The sequence below is a fragment of the Electrophorus electricus genome, chromosome 1, assembly GCF_041902795.1.
Source record: "Electrophorus electricus isolate QZ-2024a chromosome 1, ASM4190279v1, whole genome shotgun sequence".
Taxonomy (NCBI): domain Eukaryota; kingdom Metazoa; phylum Chordata; class Actinopteri; order Gymnotiformes; family Gymnotidae; genus Electrophorus; species Electrophorus electricus.
This window is the reverse complement of record NC_137497.1, coordinates 7,851,221-7,869,384: the sequence shown is the minus strand read 5'-3', so window position 1 is coordinate 7,869,384 and position 18,164 is coordinate 7,851,221. Positions and strand designations below refer to the sequence as shown.

The following is an 18,164-nucleotide window of genomic DNA, read 5'->3' as shown; positions in this document are numbered from 1 at the left end:
CTGTAAAAGATTAAATACAGTAAATAATGTAGTGCAGTCAGAGGATGATGAATTAAAAGATCTGAACTGCTAATAAAAATGTAAAGAAGAGTTTGAAAGGTCTGGAACACACTGATACATTTTCAGCCTTTTAATTTTACAAACACAGCAACATTTAACACTACTGTGTCTTCATCAAAGACAAAATGGACAAAAACATGACAAATAACATTCATTAGCAACCTAAAACAGATGAACAAATAATGGATGGTTGGTTCATAAGTCAGTGAATGGCAGTTACCATAATCAGAGTCCAAATATCAAAATATCCCACCCCTAACACCATAACAGGAAACAGAACAACATAGATCTCATTCAATGTTTCACAAATACAAACACATTAATATACAAACCAAAAATATTGTTGGCAGACACGCAGAGTAGTGATTATGGAGAAATAAACACTGCAGTATTGATTATGGAGGAATAAACACTGCAGTAGCGATTATGTTGGAATGAACACAGCAGTAGTGATTTTAGAGGAATAATCACAGTAGTATTTATTATGGAGAAATAAACACTGCAGGAGTGATTATGTAGAAATAAACACTGCAGTTTTGACTATGGAATAATGAACACTGCAGTTTTGATTATGGAGGAATGAACATTGCAGTAGTGAATATTAGTGTATGAACACTGCAGTACTAATGATGGTGGGATGAACACTGCAGTAGTGATTATGGAGGAATGGACAGAATGCAGAGAGCAGAATCTTTTACTAGTGTTTACATTCCTGTGCTCACACTGAGTCATTGATCATGAAACATTCTCCTCTGCCTTTGCTTTTCCCAGTGAGGTCCTGAGTTCTGTCTGAGTGGTGCACCGAGAATCCTGGAGGCTTAATAGCTGAGTCAGGGACCCCATCAGTCAGTCAGGAGTGTGTGAGGCAGACCCCATCAGTCAGTCAGTTCTGACTCTCTCACACACACAAATAATATATCTGTCTGTCTCTCTCTTGTGGTGACACATTAAAATATCCTTACAGCACAGAGGAATTTCAGGGTACACAAGTTAATACAGTGGTAAAACCACTATTATATTGTATAATAAACTACATACTGTTTAATTCCTTATCAGATTATGACATTCACATGAAGTCAGTCAGGGAGTCATTAATTAACCCATGAGATTACAATTTGAATAAATCTTCACCAATAAATCAAGGGTGTGGGTTACATAAACATAAATATTATTACCTGAGAAAGGTTTAATTTCTGTCCAGCACTTAATATTTTATATCACTTACAAGTATCTTCAGTTCTTTGATTCATCCCCTCGAAAAAGGTTGTATTTCAAGATTCCAAAAATTCTACTTGTGGTTATAATTCTATGTGTGGTTATATTTCTACATGTAGTTATATTGCTACATTTGGTTATAATTCTACATGTGATTATAATTCTATGTGTGGTTATAATTCTCAGTGTGTGGTTATAATTCTCAGTGTATCTGAATTATGTAGTATCAAATGATGAATTATGGGTGCAGAAATGTCTGAAACAATATCGCTACTTCACACAACTAATTTATTCACTAAAATCAACTATTTACATTAACACAAAAAAACAACTAAACAAGTCAGCAGAGCTGTGGTGCTACAGTGAGAGTGGACACAGCCGACACTACAGCAGACCTGTGGGGCTACAGTGAGAGTGGACACAGCTGACACTACAGCAGAGCTGTGGGGCTACAGTGAGAGTGGACACAGCTGACACTACAGCAGAGCTGTGGGGCTACAGTGAGAGTGGACACAGCTGACACTACAGCAGAGCTGTGGGGCTACAGTGAGAGTGGACACAGCTGACACTACAGCAGAGCTGTGGGGCTACAGTGAGAGTGGACACAGCTGACACTACAGCAGAGCTGTGGGGCTACAGTGAGAGTGGACACAGGTGACACTACAGCAGATCTGTGGGGCTACAGTGAGAGTGGACACAGCCGACACTGCAGCAGAGCTGTGGGGCTACAGTGAGAGTGGACACAGCCGACACTACAGCAGACCTGTGGGGCTACAGTGAGAGTGGACACAGCCGACACTACAGCAGACCTGTGGGGCTACAGTGAGAGTGGACACAGCCGACACTACAGCAGAGCTGTGGGGCTACAGTGAGAGTGGACACAGCCGACACTACAGCAGAGCTGTGGGGCTACAGTGAGAGTGGACACAGCCGACACTACAGCAGAGCTGTGGGGCTACAGTGAGAGTGGACACAGCTGACACTACAGCAGAGCTGTGGGGCTACAGTGAGAGAGGACACAGCTGGCTCCTCTGTCTCTGTCTGTTGTGTTCACTCTCTTCCATGTCCTCCTCCTGGACACTTTCACCATCAAGTTCTTCTGTCTTTTCTCTCTCCTGCTGTCTTCTTACTAAAGAAGGTTGCCATGGCAATAGCATTACTCTTTCTCTTCATCCTGGTTGTTTTCTGTCTCTCTATACTAAATGTAAATGAACAAGCAGGAGTATTTTATATTCTAGCCATTTCCTTAGATTTAAGGAAGCTAACATTAGCCTCATTAGCTTTGTTACAGTACATCCAGTGTGACACACACACACACACTTCACTCCTTCTCTCCTTCTAATCTCCTGATTACTGATTACTGTGTCTTGTGTGTCTTTCTTTCTCTCTTGTAATTAAGTCCACAGGTTCACTCGTCCAGTGCTGAACATTGTTCCTCACTACTGTGTTCAGATGTTCTGAGTTTACTGTCAGCTGTCTACTCAGTTTCTGTCTCTGCTGACTCCACGTCTTCTACCATCACTGTTCTATTTTAGTTTGATGTCTCTGGCTTGATGAAAAAATTAGCAGCCAACATTCACTCCTAAGTCAAGCTAATATGACGTTAGCATGAGGTATCTAGGTGTAGTAACCAACAATATACTGTAACTTGGCAAGCTTAAGGTTACTAATATTAGCCAGCTACATGTTTCATAAAAACACCTGTGGAGGGAGATCACAGGTTTATCTTAAGGAATAACCAATAAACCTTTCAGGTCTATCGAATGAATATTAACTTGTTGCGTTCTTTCCTCCAGCACGGCTGTCAGTTCAGCTCATCTCAACATGTGTTGAACACACGGTGTAAATCATAATGAGAACAGGGTCTCCCACCCATAAACGCAAGGGAATCGTGTGATTGTAAAAGTGTCCTGTAATGTGTCCAGAACCTCAATGGTTCAGCTTGAAATGTTTTAATTAAGATTTTAAGGGCTTTTATTTGCAGAGAGATTAGAATGACTGATGTTTACAGTGTTTCCATACATAAACTAGATAAATTCATTCAGTGAAAATCTTACATTAGAACACTTCATTTTACAACACTGTTGTTGGAGTTTCTGAATATATTCATCCTGTAAGACATTTTGCTAGATTTCTGCGCTCAGGTGACCAAAAATGCAGCTTGTGGACAAAATGCCAAAGCGCCTAGTTGAAGCAGCATTGTAATAAATACACCTGTACATGTGGATGAGGACTCATCTGTGTCTCCTCTTTACAATGTTATATTTCTCTTATAGACTTGAAAATCTGCTCATGCATCACAGATGTAACTCTTTGTCTCCACAGTGTGGTCATTTAATGAAATGCAGCGAGGTTTCAACAGAAAACTATATTTAGAAATATTTAAAGAAGAGAACTTTATAATATAAAAGTGTAAATTTCCTTGCATTGCCTTGCCTGGCACTGTTTGTTTAATACTGTACTATAATGGAGTTGACACTGAGCTTTTTAAAATGGCTCTTTATTTACATTCAAAAATAGTCACAGAAACTCACCTGAGAATCTCCAGTTTACAGTGTGAACTCTTCAGTCCAGCACAGAGCTGCTCCACTCCTGAATTCTGCAGGTCATTATTATTCATCTCCAGCTCTCTCAGTGAGTTTTCTGTTTGAAGAACTGATGTGAGAGATTTGCAAGACTCTTCATTGAGACCACAGCCAGATAGTCTGTAAAAGAGTAAATAAAGTAAATAATGTAGTTCAGTCAGAGGATGATGAATTAAAAGATCTGAACTGCTAATAAAAATGTAAAGAAGAGCTTGAAAGGTCTGGAACACACTGATATATTTTCAGATTTTTAATTTTACAAACACAGCAACATTTCAGCATTACTGTGTCTTCATCAAAGACAAAATGGACAAAGACATGACGAATAACATTCATTAGCAACCTAAGACAGGTGACCAAATAATGGATGGTTGGTTCATAAGTCAGTGAATGGCAGTTGCCATAAGCAGAGTCCAAATATCAAAATATCCCACCCCTAACACCATAACAGGAAACAGAACAACATAGATCTCATTCAATGTTTCACAAATACAAACACACTAATATACAAACAGAAAATATTGTTGGAAGACACGCAGAGTAGTGATTATGGAGGAATAAACACTGCAGTAGTGATTATGGAGGAATAAACACTGCAGTATTGATTATGGAGGAATAAACACTGCAGTATTGATTATGGAGGAATGAACATTGCAGTAGTGATTATGGAGGAATAAACACTACCGTATTGATTATGGAGGAATAAACACTGCAGTATTGATTATGGAGGAATAAACACTGCAGTATTGATTATGGAGGAATGAACATTGCAGTAGTGAATATTAGTGTATGAACACAGCAGTAGTAATAATGGTGGGATGAACACTGCAGTAGTGATTATGGAGGAATGGACAGAATGCAGAGAGCAGAATCTTTTACTAGTGTTTACATTCCTGTGCTCACACTATGAGTCACTGATCATGAAACATTCTCCTCTGCCTTTGCTTTTCCCAGTGAGGTCCTGAGTTCTGTCTGTGTGGTGCACCGAGAATCCTGGAGGCTCAATAGTTGAATCAGGGACCCCATCAGTCAGTCAGGTATGTGTGAGGCAGACCTCATCAGTCACTCAGGTGTGTGTGTGACTCAGACACAATCGGCCGGTTAAGTGTTTGTTAGGCAACAATCTCATGTCGGCTGTTGACATGAAATGTGTCCCTGGAGTTTGTCCTTCATGGACTGCATGTGTGCAGTAAAATACTGGGGAGAAGAGGACCGTTCACATGTTGTTTCAGTTGGATCAGAACTTCGACTCACTTCTCACTTCTCTCCACTACAGCAGAGCTGTGGGGCTACAGTGAGAGTGGACACAGCCGACACTACAGCAGAGCTGTGGGGCTACAGTGAGAGTGGACACAGCTGACACTACAGCAGAGCTGTGGGGCTACAGTGAGAGTGGACACAGCTGACACTACAGCAGACCTGTGATGCTACAGTGAGAGTGGACACAGCCGACACTACAGCAGAGCTGTGGGGCTACAGTGAGAGTGGACACAGCCGACACTACAGCAGAGCTGTGGGGCTACAGTGAGAGTGGACACAGCCGACACTACAGCAGAGCTGTGGGGTTACAGTGAGAGTGGACACAGCTGACACTACAGCAGAGCTGTGGGGTTACAGTGAGAGTGGACACAGCTGACACTACAGCAGAGCTGTGGGGCTACAGTGAGAGTGGACACAGCTGACACTACAGCAGAGCTGTGGGGCTACAGTGAGAGTGGACACAGCTGACACTACAGCAGACCTGTGGGGCTACAGTGAGAGTGGACACAGCTGACACTACAGCAGAGCTGTGGGGCTACAGTGAGAGTGGACACAGCTGGGACTACAGCAGGGCTGTGGGGCTACAGTGAGAGTGGACACAGCCGACACTACAGCAGAGCTGTGGGGCTACAGTGAGAGTGGACACAGCTGACACTACAGCAGATCTGTGGAGCTACAGTGAGATTCTTTCAGTGGAGTTCTTTCCTCCAGCACGGCTATCAGTTCAGCTCACCTCAACATGTGTTGAACACATGGTATAAATCATAATGAGAATGGGGTCTCCCACCCAAAAACACAATGGAATCATGTGTGATTGTAAAATACATTTTGCTAAATTTCTGCTCTCAGGTGACCAAAAATGCAGCTTGTGGACAAAATGCCAAAGCGCCTAGTTGAAGCAGCATTGTAATAAATACACCTGTACATGTGGACAAGGACTCATTTGTGTCTTCTCTTTACAATGTTATGTTTCTCTTCTAGACTTGAATATCTGCTCATGCATGACAGATGTAACTCTTTGTCTCCACAGTGTGGTCATTTAATGAAATGCAGTGAGGTTTCAATAGAAAGCTATATTTAGAAATATTTAAAGAAGAGAACTTTATAATATAAAAGTGTAAATTTCCTTGCATTGCCTTGCCTGGCAATGTTTGTTTAATACTGTACTATAAGGGAGTTGACACTGACCAGATAAATGCCTCTTTATTTACATTCAAAAATAGTCACAGAAACTCACCTGAGAATCTCCAGTTTACAGTGTGAACTCTCCAGTCCAGCACAGAGCTGCTCCACTCCTGAATTCTGCAGGTCATTATTATTCATCTCCAGCTCTCTCAGTGAGTTTTCTGTTTTTAGAGCTGATGTGAGAGATTTGCAAGACCCTTTATTGAGACCACAGCCAGATAGTCTGTAAAAGAGTAAATACAGTAAATAATGTAGTTCAGTCAGAGGATGATGAATTAAAAGATCTGAACTGCTAATAAAAATTTAAAGAAGGGCTTGAAAGGTCTGGAACACACTGATACATTTTCAGCCTTTTAATTTTACAAACACAGTAACATTTCAACACTACTGTGTCTTCATCAAAGACAAAATGGAAAAAGACATGACAAATAACATTCATTAGCAACCTAAAACAGATGAACAAATAATGGATGGTTGGTTCATAAGTCAGTGAATGGCAGTTACCATAATCAGAGTCCAAATATCAAAATATCCCACCCCTAACACCATAACAGGAAACAGAACAACATAGATCTCATTCAATGTTTCACAAATACAAACACACTAATATACAAACAGAAAGTATTGTTGGAAGACAGGCAGAGTAGTGATTATGGAGGAATAAACACTGCATTAGTGATTATGGATGAATAAACACCGCAGTAGTGATTATGGAGGAATGAACACTGCAGTTTTGATTGGACAGAATGCAGAGAGCATAATCTTTTACTAGTGTTTACATTCCTGTGCTCACACTATGAGTCACTGATCATGAAACATTCTCCTCTGCCTTTGCTTTTCCCAGTGAGGTCCTGAGTTCTGTCTGTGTGGTGCACCGAGAATCCTGGAGGCACAATAGTTGAGTCAGGGACCCCATCAGTCAGTCAGGTATGTGTGAGGCAGACCCCATCAGTCAGTCAGGTGTGTGTGTGACTCAGACACAATCGGCCGGTTAAGTGTTTGTTAGGCAACAATCTCATGTCGGCTGTTGACATGAAATGTGTCCCTGGAGTTTGTCCTTCATGGACTGCATGTGTGCAGTAAAATACTGGGGAGAAGAGGACCGTTCACATGTTGTTTCAGTTGGATCAGAACTTCGACTCACTTCTCACTTCTCTCCACTACAGCAGAGCTGTGGGGCTACAGTGAGAGTGGACACAGCCGACACTACAGCAGAGCTGTGGGGCTACAGTGAGAGTGGACACAGCTGACACTACAGCAGAGCTGTGGGGCTACAGTGAGAGTGGACACAGCCGACACTACAGCAGACCTGTGATGCTACAGTGAGAGTGGACACAGCCGACACTACAGCAGAGCTGTGGGGCTACAGTGAGAGTGGACACAGCCGACACTACAGCAGAGCTGTGGGGTTACAGTGAGAGTGGACACAGCCGACACTACAGCAGACCTGTGGGGCTACAGTGAGAGTGGACACAGCTGACACTACAGCAGAGCTGTGGGGCTACAGTGAGAGTGGACACAGCTGACACTACAGCAGAGCTGTGGGGCTACAGTGAGAGTGGACACAGCTGACACTACAGCAGAGCTGTGGGGCTACAGTGAGAGTGGACACAGCTGACACTACAGCAGAGCTGTGGGGCTACAGTGAGAGTGGACACAGCTGGGACTACAGCAGGGCTGTGGGGCTACAGTGAGAGTGGACACAGCCGACACTACAGCAGGGCTGTGGGGCTACAGTGAGAGTGGACACAGCCGACACTACAGCAGAGCTGTGGGGCTACAGTGAGAGTGGACACAGCTGACACTACAGCAGATCTGTGGAGCTACAGTGAGATTCTTTCAGTGGAGTTCTTTCCTCCAGCACGGCTATCAGTTCAGCTCACCTCAACATGTGTTGAACACATGGTATAAATCATAATGAGAATGGGGTCTCCCACCCAAAAACACAATGGAATCATGTGTGATTGTAAAATACATTTTGCTAAATTTCTGCTCTCAGGTGACCAAAAATGCAGCTTGTGGACAAAATGCCAAAGCGCCTAGTTGAAGCAACATTGTAATAAATACACCTGTACATGTGGACAAGGACTCATTTGTGTCTTCTCTTTACAATGTTATGTTTCTCTTCTAGACTTGAATATCTGCTCATGCATGACAGATGTAACTCTTTGTCTCCACAGTGTGGTCATTTAATGAAATGCAGTGAGGTTTCAATAGAAAGCTATATTTAGAAATATTTAAAGAAGAGAACTTTATAATATAAAAGTGTAAATTTCCTTGCATTGCCTTGCCTGGCAATGTTTGTTTAATACTGTACTATAAGGGAGTTGACACTGACCAGATAAATGCCTCTTTATTTACATTCAAAAATAGTCACAGAAACTCACCTGAGAATCTCCAGTTTACAGTGTGAACTCTCCAGTCCAGCACAGAGCTGCTCCACTCCTGAATTCTGCAGGTCATTATTATTCATCTCCAGCTCTCTCAGTGAGTTTTCTGTTTTTAGAGCTGATGTGAGAGATTTGCAAGACCCTTTATTGAGACCACAGCCAGATAGTCTGTAAAAGAGTAAATACAGTAAATAATGTAGTTCAGTCAGAGGATGATGAATTAAAAGATCTGAACTGCTAATAAAAATTTAAAGAAGGGCTTGAAAGGTCTGGAACACACTGATACATTTTCAGCCTTTTAATTTTACAAACACAGTAACATTTCAACACTACTGTGTCTTCATCAAAGACAAAATGGAAAAAGACATGACAAATAACATTCATTAGCAACCTAAAACAGATGAACAAATAATGGATGGTTGATTCATAAGTCAGTGAATGGCAGTTACCATAATCAGAGTCCAAATATCAAAATATCCCACCCCTAACACTATAACAGCAAACAGAACAACACACATCTCATTCAATGTTTCACAAATACAAACACACTAATATACAAACAGAAAATATTGTTGGAAGACAGGCAGAGTAGTGATTATGGAGAAATAAACACTGCATTAGTGATTATGGATGAATAAACACCGCAGTAGTGATTATGGAGGAATGAACACTGCAGTTTTGATTGGACAGAATGCAGACAGCATAATCTTTTACTAGTGTTTACATTCCTGTGCTCACACTATGAGTCACTGATCATGAAACATTCTCCTCTGCCTTTGCTTTTCCCAGTGAGGTCCTGAGTTCTGTCTGTGTGGTGCACCGAGAATCCCGGAGGCACAATAGTTGAATCAGGGACCCCATCAGTCAGTCAGGTATGTGTGAGGCAGACCCCATCAGTCACTCAGGTGTGTGTGTGACTCAGACACAATCGGCCAGTTAAGTGTTTGTTAGGCAACAATCTCATGTCGGCTGTTGACATGAAATGTGTCCCTGGAGTTTGTCCTTCATGGACTGCATGTGTGCAGTAAAATACTGGGGAGAAGAGGACCGTTCACATGTTGTTTCAGTTGGATCAGAACTTCGACTCACTTCTCACTTCTCTCCACTACAGCAGAGCTGTGGGGCTACAGTGAGAGTGGACACAGCTGACACTACAGCAGAGCTGTGGGGCTACAGTGAGAGTGGACACAGCTGACACTACAGCAGACCTGTGATGCTACAGTGAGAGTGGACACAGCCGACACTACAGCAGAGCTGTGGGGCTACAGTGAGAGTGGACACAGCCGACACTACAGCAGAGCTGTGGGGCTACAGTGAGAGTGGACACAGCCGACACTACAGCAGAGCTGTGGGGTTACAGTGAGAGTGGACACAGCTGACACTACAGCAGAGCTGTGGGGCTACAGTGAGAGTGGACACAGCTGACACTACAGCAGAGCTGTGGGGCTACAGTGAGAGTGGACACAGCTGACACTACAGCAGACCTGTGGGGCTACAGTGAGAGTGGACACAGCTGACACTACAGCAGAGCTGTGGGGCTACAGTGAGAGTGGACACAGCTGGGACTACAGCAGGGCTGTGGGGCTACAGTGAGAGTGGACACAGCCGACACTACAGCAGAGCTGTGGGGCTACAGTGAGAGTGGACACAGCTGACACTACAGCAGATCTGTGGAGCTACAGTGAGATTCTTTCAGTGGAGTTCTTTCCTCCAGCACGGCTATCAGTTCAGCTCACCTCAACATGTGTTGAACACATGGTATAAATCATAATGAGAATGGGGTCTCCCACCCAAAAACACAATGGAATCATGTGTGATTGTAAAATACATTTTGCTAAATTTCTGCTCTCAGGTGACCAAAAATGCAGCTTGTGGACAAAATGCCAAAGCGCCTAGTTGAAGCAGCATTGTAATAAATACACCTGTACATGTGGACAAGGACTCATTTGTGTCTTCTCTTTACAATGTTATGTTTCTCTTCTAGACTTGAATATCTGCTCATGCATGACAGATGTAACTCTTTGTCTCCACAGTGTGGTCATTTAATGAAATGCAGTGAGGTTTCAATAGAAAGCTATATTTAGAAATATTTAAAGAAGAGAACTTTATAATATAAAAGTGTAAATTTCCTTGCATTGCCTTGCCTGGCAATGTTTGTTTAATACTGTACTATAAGGGAGTTGACACTGACCAGATAAATGCCTCTTTATTTACATTCAAAAATAGTCACAGAAACTCACCTGAGAATCTCCAGTTTACAGTGTGAACTCTCCAGTCCAGCACAGAGCTGCTCCACTCCTGAATTCTGCAGGTCATTATTATTCATCTCCAGCTCTCTCAGTGAGTTTTCTGTTTGAAGAACTGATGTGAGAGATTTGCAAGACTCTTCATTGAGACCACAGCCAGATAGTCTGTAAAAGAGTAAATACAGTAAATAATGTAGTTCAGTCAGAGGATGATGAATTAAAAGATCTGAACTGCTAATAAAAATTTAAAGAAGGGCTTGAAAGGTCTGGAACACACTGATACATTTTCAGCCTTTTAATTTTACAAACACAGTAACATTTCAACACTACTGTGTCTTCATCAAAGACAAAATGGAAAAAGACATGACAAATAACATTCATTAGCAACCTAAAACAGATGAACAAATAATGGATGGTTGGTTCATAAGTCAGTGAATGGCAGTTACCATAATCAGAGTCCAAATATCAAAATATCCCACCCCTAACACCATAACAGGAAACAGAACAACATAGATCTCATTCAATGTTTCACAAATACAAATACACTAATATACAAGCAGAAAATATTGTTGGAAGATATGCAGAGTAGTGATTATGGAGGAATAAACACTGCAGTAGTGATTATGGAGGAATAAACACTGCAGTAATGATTATGGAGGAATAAACACTGCAATATTGATAATGTTGGGATGAACATTGCAGTAGTGATTATGGAGGAATAAACACCACAGTATTCATTATGGTGGAATAATCACTGTATTGTTTATCATGGAGAAATAAACACTGCAGCAGTGATTATGTAGGAATGAACACTGCAGTAGAGATTATGGAGGAATAAACACTGCAGTATTGATTATGTTGAAATGAACATCGCAATAGTGATTTTAGAGGAATAATCACTGTAGTATTTATTATGGAGGAATAAACACTGCAATAGTGATTATGTAGAAATAAACACTGCAGTAGTGACTATGGAGTAATGAATACTGTAGTATTGATTATGAAGGAATTAATATTGCGGTAGTGATTATGGAGGAATAAACACCACTGTATTGATTATGGTGGAATATTCACTGTAGTATTTATTATGGAGAAATAAACACTGCAGGAGTGATTATGGAATAATGAACACTGCAGTATTGATTATGGAGGAATGAACACTACAGTCTCTCTCACACACATACAAACAAAATTTCTGTCTCTCTCTCACACACACACACACACACACACACACACACACACACACACACACACAGACAGAGATAATAGTTCTGTCTCTCTCACACATACAAATAATAGATCTCTCTCTCTCTCTCTCTCTATTTCACCCCCCCACACACACACAATAGATCTGTATGTCTCTCTCTTTCTCTATTTCAGAGACACATACACAGATAATAATTCTGCTGCTCTCTCTCTTCCTTGCTCTCTTTCACACACACACACACACACACACACACACACACACACACACACACACACACACACACACACACACACACACACACACACACACTTCACTCCTTCTCTCCTCCTAATCTCCTGATTACTGATTACTGTGTCTTGTGTGTCTTTCTTTCTCTCTTGTAATTAAGTCCACAGGTTCACTCGTCCAGCGCTGAACATTGTTCCTCACTACTGTGTTCAGATGTCCTGAGTTTACTGTCAGCTGTCTGCTCAGTTTCTCTCTCTGCTGACTCCACGTCTTCTACCATCACTGTTCTATTTTTGTTTGATGTCTCTGGCTTGATGAAAAAATTAGCAGCCAACATTGAGTCCTAAGTCAAGCTAATATGACGTTAGTGTGAGGTATCTAGGAGTAGTAACCAATAATATACTGTAACTTGGCAAGCTTCAGGTTACAAGTATTAGCCAGCTACATGTTTCATAAAAACACCTGTGGAGGGAGATCACAGGTTTATCTTAAGGAATAACCAATAAACCTTTCAGTTCTATTGAATGAATATTAACTTGTTGCGTTCTTTCCTCCAGCATGGCTGTCAGTTCAGCTCATCTCAACATGTGTTGAACACACGGTGTAGATCATAATGAGAAAAGGGTCTCCCACCCATAAACGCAAGGGAATCGTGTGATTGTAAAAGTGTCCTGTAATGTGTCCAGAACCTCAATGGTTCAGCTTTAAATGTTTTAATTAAGATTTTAAGGGCTTTGATTTGCAGAGAGATTAGAATGACTGATGTTTACAGTGTTTCCATACATAAACTACATAAAATCACTCAGTGAAAATCTTACATTAAAACACTTCATTTTACAACACAGCTGTTGGAGTTTCTGAATATATTCATCCTGTAAGACATTTTGCTAAATTTCTGCTCTCAGGTGACCAAAAATGCAGCTTGTGGACAAAATGCCAAAGCGCCTAGTTGAAGCAGCATTGTAATAAATACACCTGCACACGTGGACAAGGACTCATTGGTGTCTTCTCTTTACAATGTTATATTTCTCTTCTAGACTTGAAAATCTGCTCATGCATCACAGATGTAACTCTTTGTCTCCACAGTGTGGTCATTTAATGAAATGCAGTGAGGTTTCAACAGAAAACTATATTTAGAAATATTGAGAGAAGAAAACTTTATAAAAGTGTACATTTCCTTGCATTGCCTTGCCTGGCAATGTTTGTTTAATACTGTACTATAAGGGAGTTGACACTGACCTTTTTAAAATGCCTCTTTATTTACATTCAAAAATAGTCACAGAAACTCACCTGAGAATCTCCAGTTTACAGTGTGAACTCTTCAGTCCAGCACAGAGCTGCTCCACTCCTGAATTCTGCAGGTCATTATTATTCATCTCCAGCTCTCTCAGTGAAGAGTTTTCTGTTTGTAGAACTGATGTGAGAGATTTGCAAGACTCTTCAGTGAGACCACAGCCAGATAGTCTGTAAAAGAGTTAATACATTAAATAATGTAGTTCAGTCAGAGGATGATGAATTAAAAGATCTGAACTGCTAATAAAAATGTAAAGAAGAGCTTGAAAGGTCTGGAACACACTGATACATTTTCAGCCTTTTAATTTTACAAACACAGCAACATTTCAACATTACTGTGTCTTCATCAAAGACAAAATGGACAAAGACATGACAAATAACATTCATTAGCAACCTAAGACAGGTGACCAAATAATGGATGGTTGGTTCATAAGTCAGTGAATGGCAGTTGCCATAATCAGAGTCCAAATATCAAAATATCCCACCCCTAACACCATAACAGTAAACAGAACAACATAGATCTCATTTAATGTTTCACAAATACAACTACACTAATATACAAACAGAAAATATTGTTGGAATCCATGCAGAGTAGTGATTATGGAGAAATAAACACTGCAGTAGTGATTATGGAGGAATAAACACCACAGTATTGATTATGGTGGAATAATCACTGTAGTGTTTTTCATGGAGAAATAAACGCTGCAGTAGTGACTATGGAGTAATGAACACTGTATTATGATTATGGAGGAATGAACATTGCAGTAGTGAATATTAGTGTATGAACACTGCAGTACTAATGATGGTGGGATGAACACTGCAGTAGTAATGATGGTGGGATGAACACTGCAGTAGTGATTATGGAGGAATGGACAGAATGCAGAGAGCAGAATCCTTTACTAGTGTTTACATTGCTGTGCTCACACTATGAGTCACTGATCATGAAACATTCTCCTCTGCCTTTGCTTTTCCCAGTGAGGTCCCGAGTTCTGTCTGTGTGGTGCACCGAGAATCCTGGAGGCTTAATAGCTGAGTCAGGGTCCCCATCAGTCATTCAGGTGTGTGTGAGGCAGACCCCATCAGTCATTCAGGTGTGTGTGAGGCAGACCCCATCAGTCAGTCAGGTGTGTGTGTGAGGCAGACCCCATCAGTCAGTCAGGTGTGTGTGTGAGGCAGACCCCATCAGTCAGTCAGGTGTGTGTGTGAGGCAGACCCCATCAGTCAGTCAGGTGTGTGTGTGAGGCAGACCCCATCAGTCAGTTAAGTGTGTGTGAGGCAACTATCTCATGTCTGCTGTTGACATGAAATGTGTCCCTGGCGTTTGTTCTTCATGGACTGTATGTGTGCAGTAAAATACTGGGGAGAGGAGGACGGTTCACATGTTTCAGTTGGATCAGAACTGACTCACTTCTCCTGCACTGCTTGTGTGAGGACTCAAGGACTTCTGACTTTTTGTGCAAAAGAACTGATGCAGTCAGTTTCACAACTGTGCTTACATGCATTTGAGTAGAGCCAAATAGTAATACTTTCTGAAATTCATTAAAAAACGTTCAACTGTTCACTCAAATTATGCTGATTATATGATTTGTAAAGAAAATCATTGTATTAAACTTGAGAGAAATGCAAAACAATCATTTTCACTAGTGGTCTGAGATATTGGTCCCACTGTATGTGAGCAACAGTAGTAGTCTGCTACAGTTTTAGGTGAGTGACAGTAGTAACAGCATTAGCTTCTGGGAGACTCACTGCATGTTACACTGATCACACAGAGCTGTGAACGTCACTGGCATGTTACACTGATCGCACAGAGCTGTGAACGTCACTGCATGCTACACTCATCATTTTACATTTATGGCATTTAGCTGACGCTTTTATCCAAAGCATCTTACAATTATGACTGAGTACAACTTGAGCAATTGAGGGTTAAGGGTCTTGCTCAGGGGCACAACAGTGGCAACTCAGCAGCGGTGGGGCTTGAACCAGCAACCTTCTAATTAAAAGTCAAGTACCTCAATCACACAGCACTGAAGGTGTAGTACTGGAATCAGTTGCTGTTAATGATGTTAGTTTATTTTGACTTAAACTTATTTACAACTAGATTATGACAAATTGCCTTGGTAAAATATTTAAACAATGAAAATGTTTCAGATGAAGTCATATTAACACCTACACCTTTATATAGTGTTTCAGATGAAGTCATATTAACACCTACACCTTTATAAATGTGCCCAATCACCATCCTCGGCTCTAAAGAAAACCTGTGATAAAGTTTGAAAACTGCCATCAGTGTGAAATATATATATGTGTGTGTGTGTGTGTGTGAGTGTGTGTGCATATGTGTATACATTGGTTATGCTCATCCTTGTGCACTTTTCTCTGTATTGGTCAGTAGTGATTGAACTGTAATGTTGATCAGAAAGCTGAACTGATAGTTCATATTTGAACCCTTTTGTATGTTACACTGTGTGGTGTGGTGTGTGTGTGTGTGTGCGCGTGTACACACTGATATTTCGTACTTGAACACTTCTGTATGTTACACTGCAGCACATTTTCTCTGGCTGTTTTACTAAGAGTGTGAACTATAAACAAACACTGTTGGCCACTGTTTTAAATGTAGGACCATTCTCAATACACAGGCACACAACTACCCATGACATCAAATATCATTTAACCATCATTAATACATTTAGACTAATGAATCACTGGACAGTGTTACTATATTCCAATGTTCCACAACTTTATGGTTTAACTTAAGCACCTGGTGATGGGATCTCTCTATCCTGCTCTCTCTCTAATGTTCTCTCTCTCTCTCTCTCTCTCTCTCTCTCTCTCTCTCTCTCTCTCTCTCTCTCCTTTTCATTTTTCACAGAAGACCTTCTGAGTCAAGCACATCCAGTGCTACACCCACTGTTCATCTCTAAATGAAAATACTCACATGGCTTTTCTGGATGCTTTGACCACTGGCAGCAGTCTCAGCAGACATTCCTCTGATGGGTCATATTTCCTCAGGTCAAACTCATCCAGGTCCTCTTCTGAGTTCAGCAACACAAACACCAGAGCTGACCACTGAGCAGGAGACAGTCTGGATCCATGGAGACAACGGTCACCTCCTCTGCTCAGGTATGTTTGGACTTCCTGCACTAGAGAATGATCATTCAGTTCATTCAGACAGTGGAAGAGATTGATGGATTTCTCTGTAGAGGGACTGTCACTGATCTTCTTCTTGATGTACTTGACTGTTTCCTCTTTGCTGTGAGAGCTGCTTCCTGTTTGTGTCAGTAGGCGTCGTAAGAGAGTCTGATTGGACTCCAGTGAGAGACCCAGAAGGAAGCGAAGGAAAAGGTCCAGGTGTCCATTTTGACTCTGTAAGGCCTTGTCCACTGCACTGTTGAGGAAGACAGACATTGGGGTTTTGACTATTTCAGGGTGTTGCTGTTGTAGCACATTGGTGTTGGTGGAGATGAAGGAAATAAACACATATACAGCAGCCAGAAACTCCTGAACACTCAGATGTACAAAGCTGAACACCTTCCCCAGCTGTAGCTCAAACTCCTGTCTGAAGATCTGAGTGCACATTCCTGAATACACTGTCATTTCTCTGACATCAATGCCACTGTTTCTCAGGTCTTCCTCATAGAAGATCAGGTTGCCTTTTTCTAGCTGTTGGAAAGCCAGTTTTCCCAGTGCCAAAACATTTTTTCTCATGTGACGTGGGTGAGTGGGACCTTTTTGTCCTTTCATACTTTGTCCATATTTTTGATCCTTGTGTCTGAGCTGAAAGATCAGGAAGTGTGTGAACATCTGAGTCAGAGTCTTGGGGATCTCTCTAATCTCTGCTTCACCTAACATTCTCTCTAGAACAGTGGCTGCAATCCAACAGAAGACTGGAATGTGGCACATGATGTAGAGGCTTTTTGACGACTTCATGTGTGTAATGATTCTATTGGCCAGGCTCTGATCACTGATTCTCTTCCTGAAATACTCCTCTTTCTGTGGTTCACTGAACCCTCTTACCTCTGTTACCTGGTCAACACACTCAGGAGGGATCTGATTGGCTGCTGCTGGTCGAGAGGTTATCCAAAGGAGAGCAGAGGGAAGCAGATTCCCCTTGATGAGGTTTGTCAGCAGCACATCCACTGAGGTCGACTCTGTTACATCCCACAATCTCTCATTGTTCTGGAAATCTAGAGGAAGTCTACACTCATCCAGACCATCAAAGATGAACAGAATTTTGTAGTTTGTATAATGTTTAGGTTTTAATTCAGATGTTTCTGGGAAAAAGCGATGAAGAAGCTCCACCAGACTGAACTTTTTCTCCTTCATCAAATTCAGCTCCCTAAAAGGAAGTGGAAATATGAAGAGAACGTCCTGATTTACGTTTCCTTCAGACCAGTCCAGTATGAACTTCTGCACAGAGACCGTTTTGCCAATTCCAGCCACTCCTTTAGTCAGCACAGTTCTGATGGCTTTGTCTTGTCCTGGTAAGGGTCTAAAG

At 41.5% G+C, this 18,164-nt stretch overlaps 1 protein-coding gene across 1 annotated transcript in view; it reads right to left on the bottom strand.

Annotated features, from left to right (window-relative positions):
* The window catches only part of LOC145657007 (NACHT, LRR and PYD domains-containing protein 12-like), a 61,896-nt gene that overhangs the window by 19,607 nt on the left and 24,125 nt on the right, over positions 1 to 18,164 (bottom strand). Inside the window, exons 10-15 of the mRNA XM_081711154.1 lie at positions 16,605 to 18,164; positions 13,667 to 13,840; positions 10,936 to 11,106; positions 8,693 to 8,863; positions 6,358 to 6,528; positions 3,810 to 3,980 (exon numbers count right to left, since the gene is read on the bottom strand). The exon at positions 16,605 to 18,164 is cut by the window's right edge and continues 235 nt beyond it. Coding sequence (XP_081567280.1) covers positions 3,810 to 3,980; positions 6,358 to 6,528; positions 8,693 to 8,863; positions 10,936 to 11,106; positions 13,667 to 13,840; positions 16,605 to 18,164 — 2,418 coding nt within the window. The remainder of the gene's footprint in view (positions 1 to 3,809; positions 3,981 to 6,357; positions 6,529 to 8,692; positions 8,864 to 10,935; positions 11,107 to 13,666; positions 13,841 to 16,604) is intronic.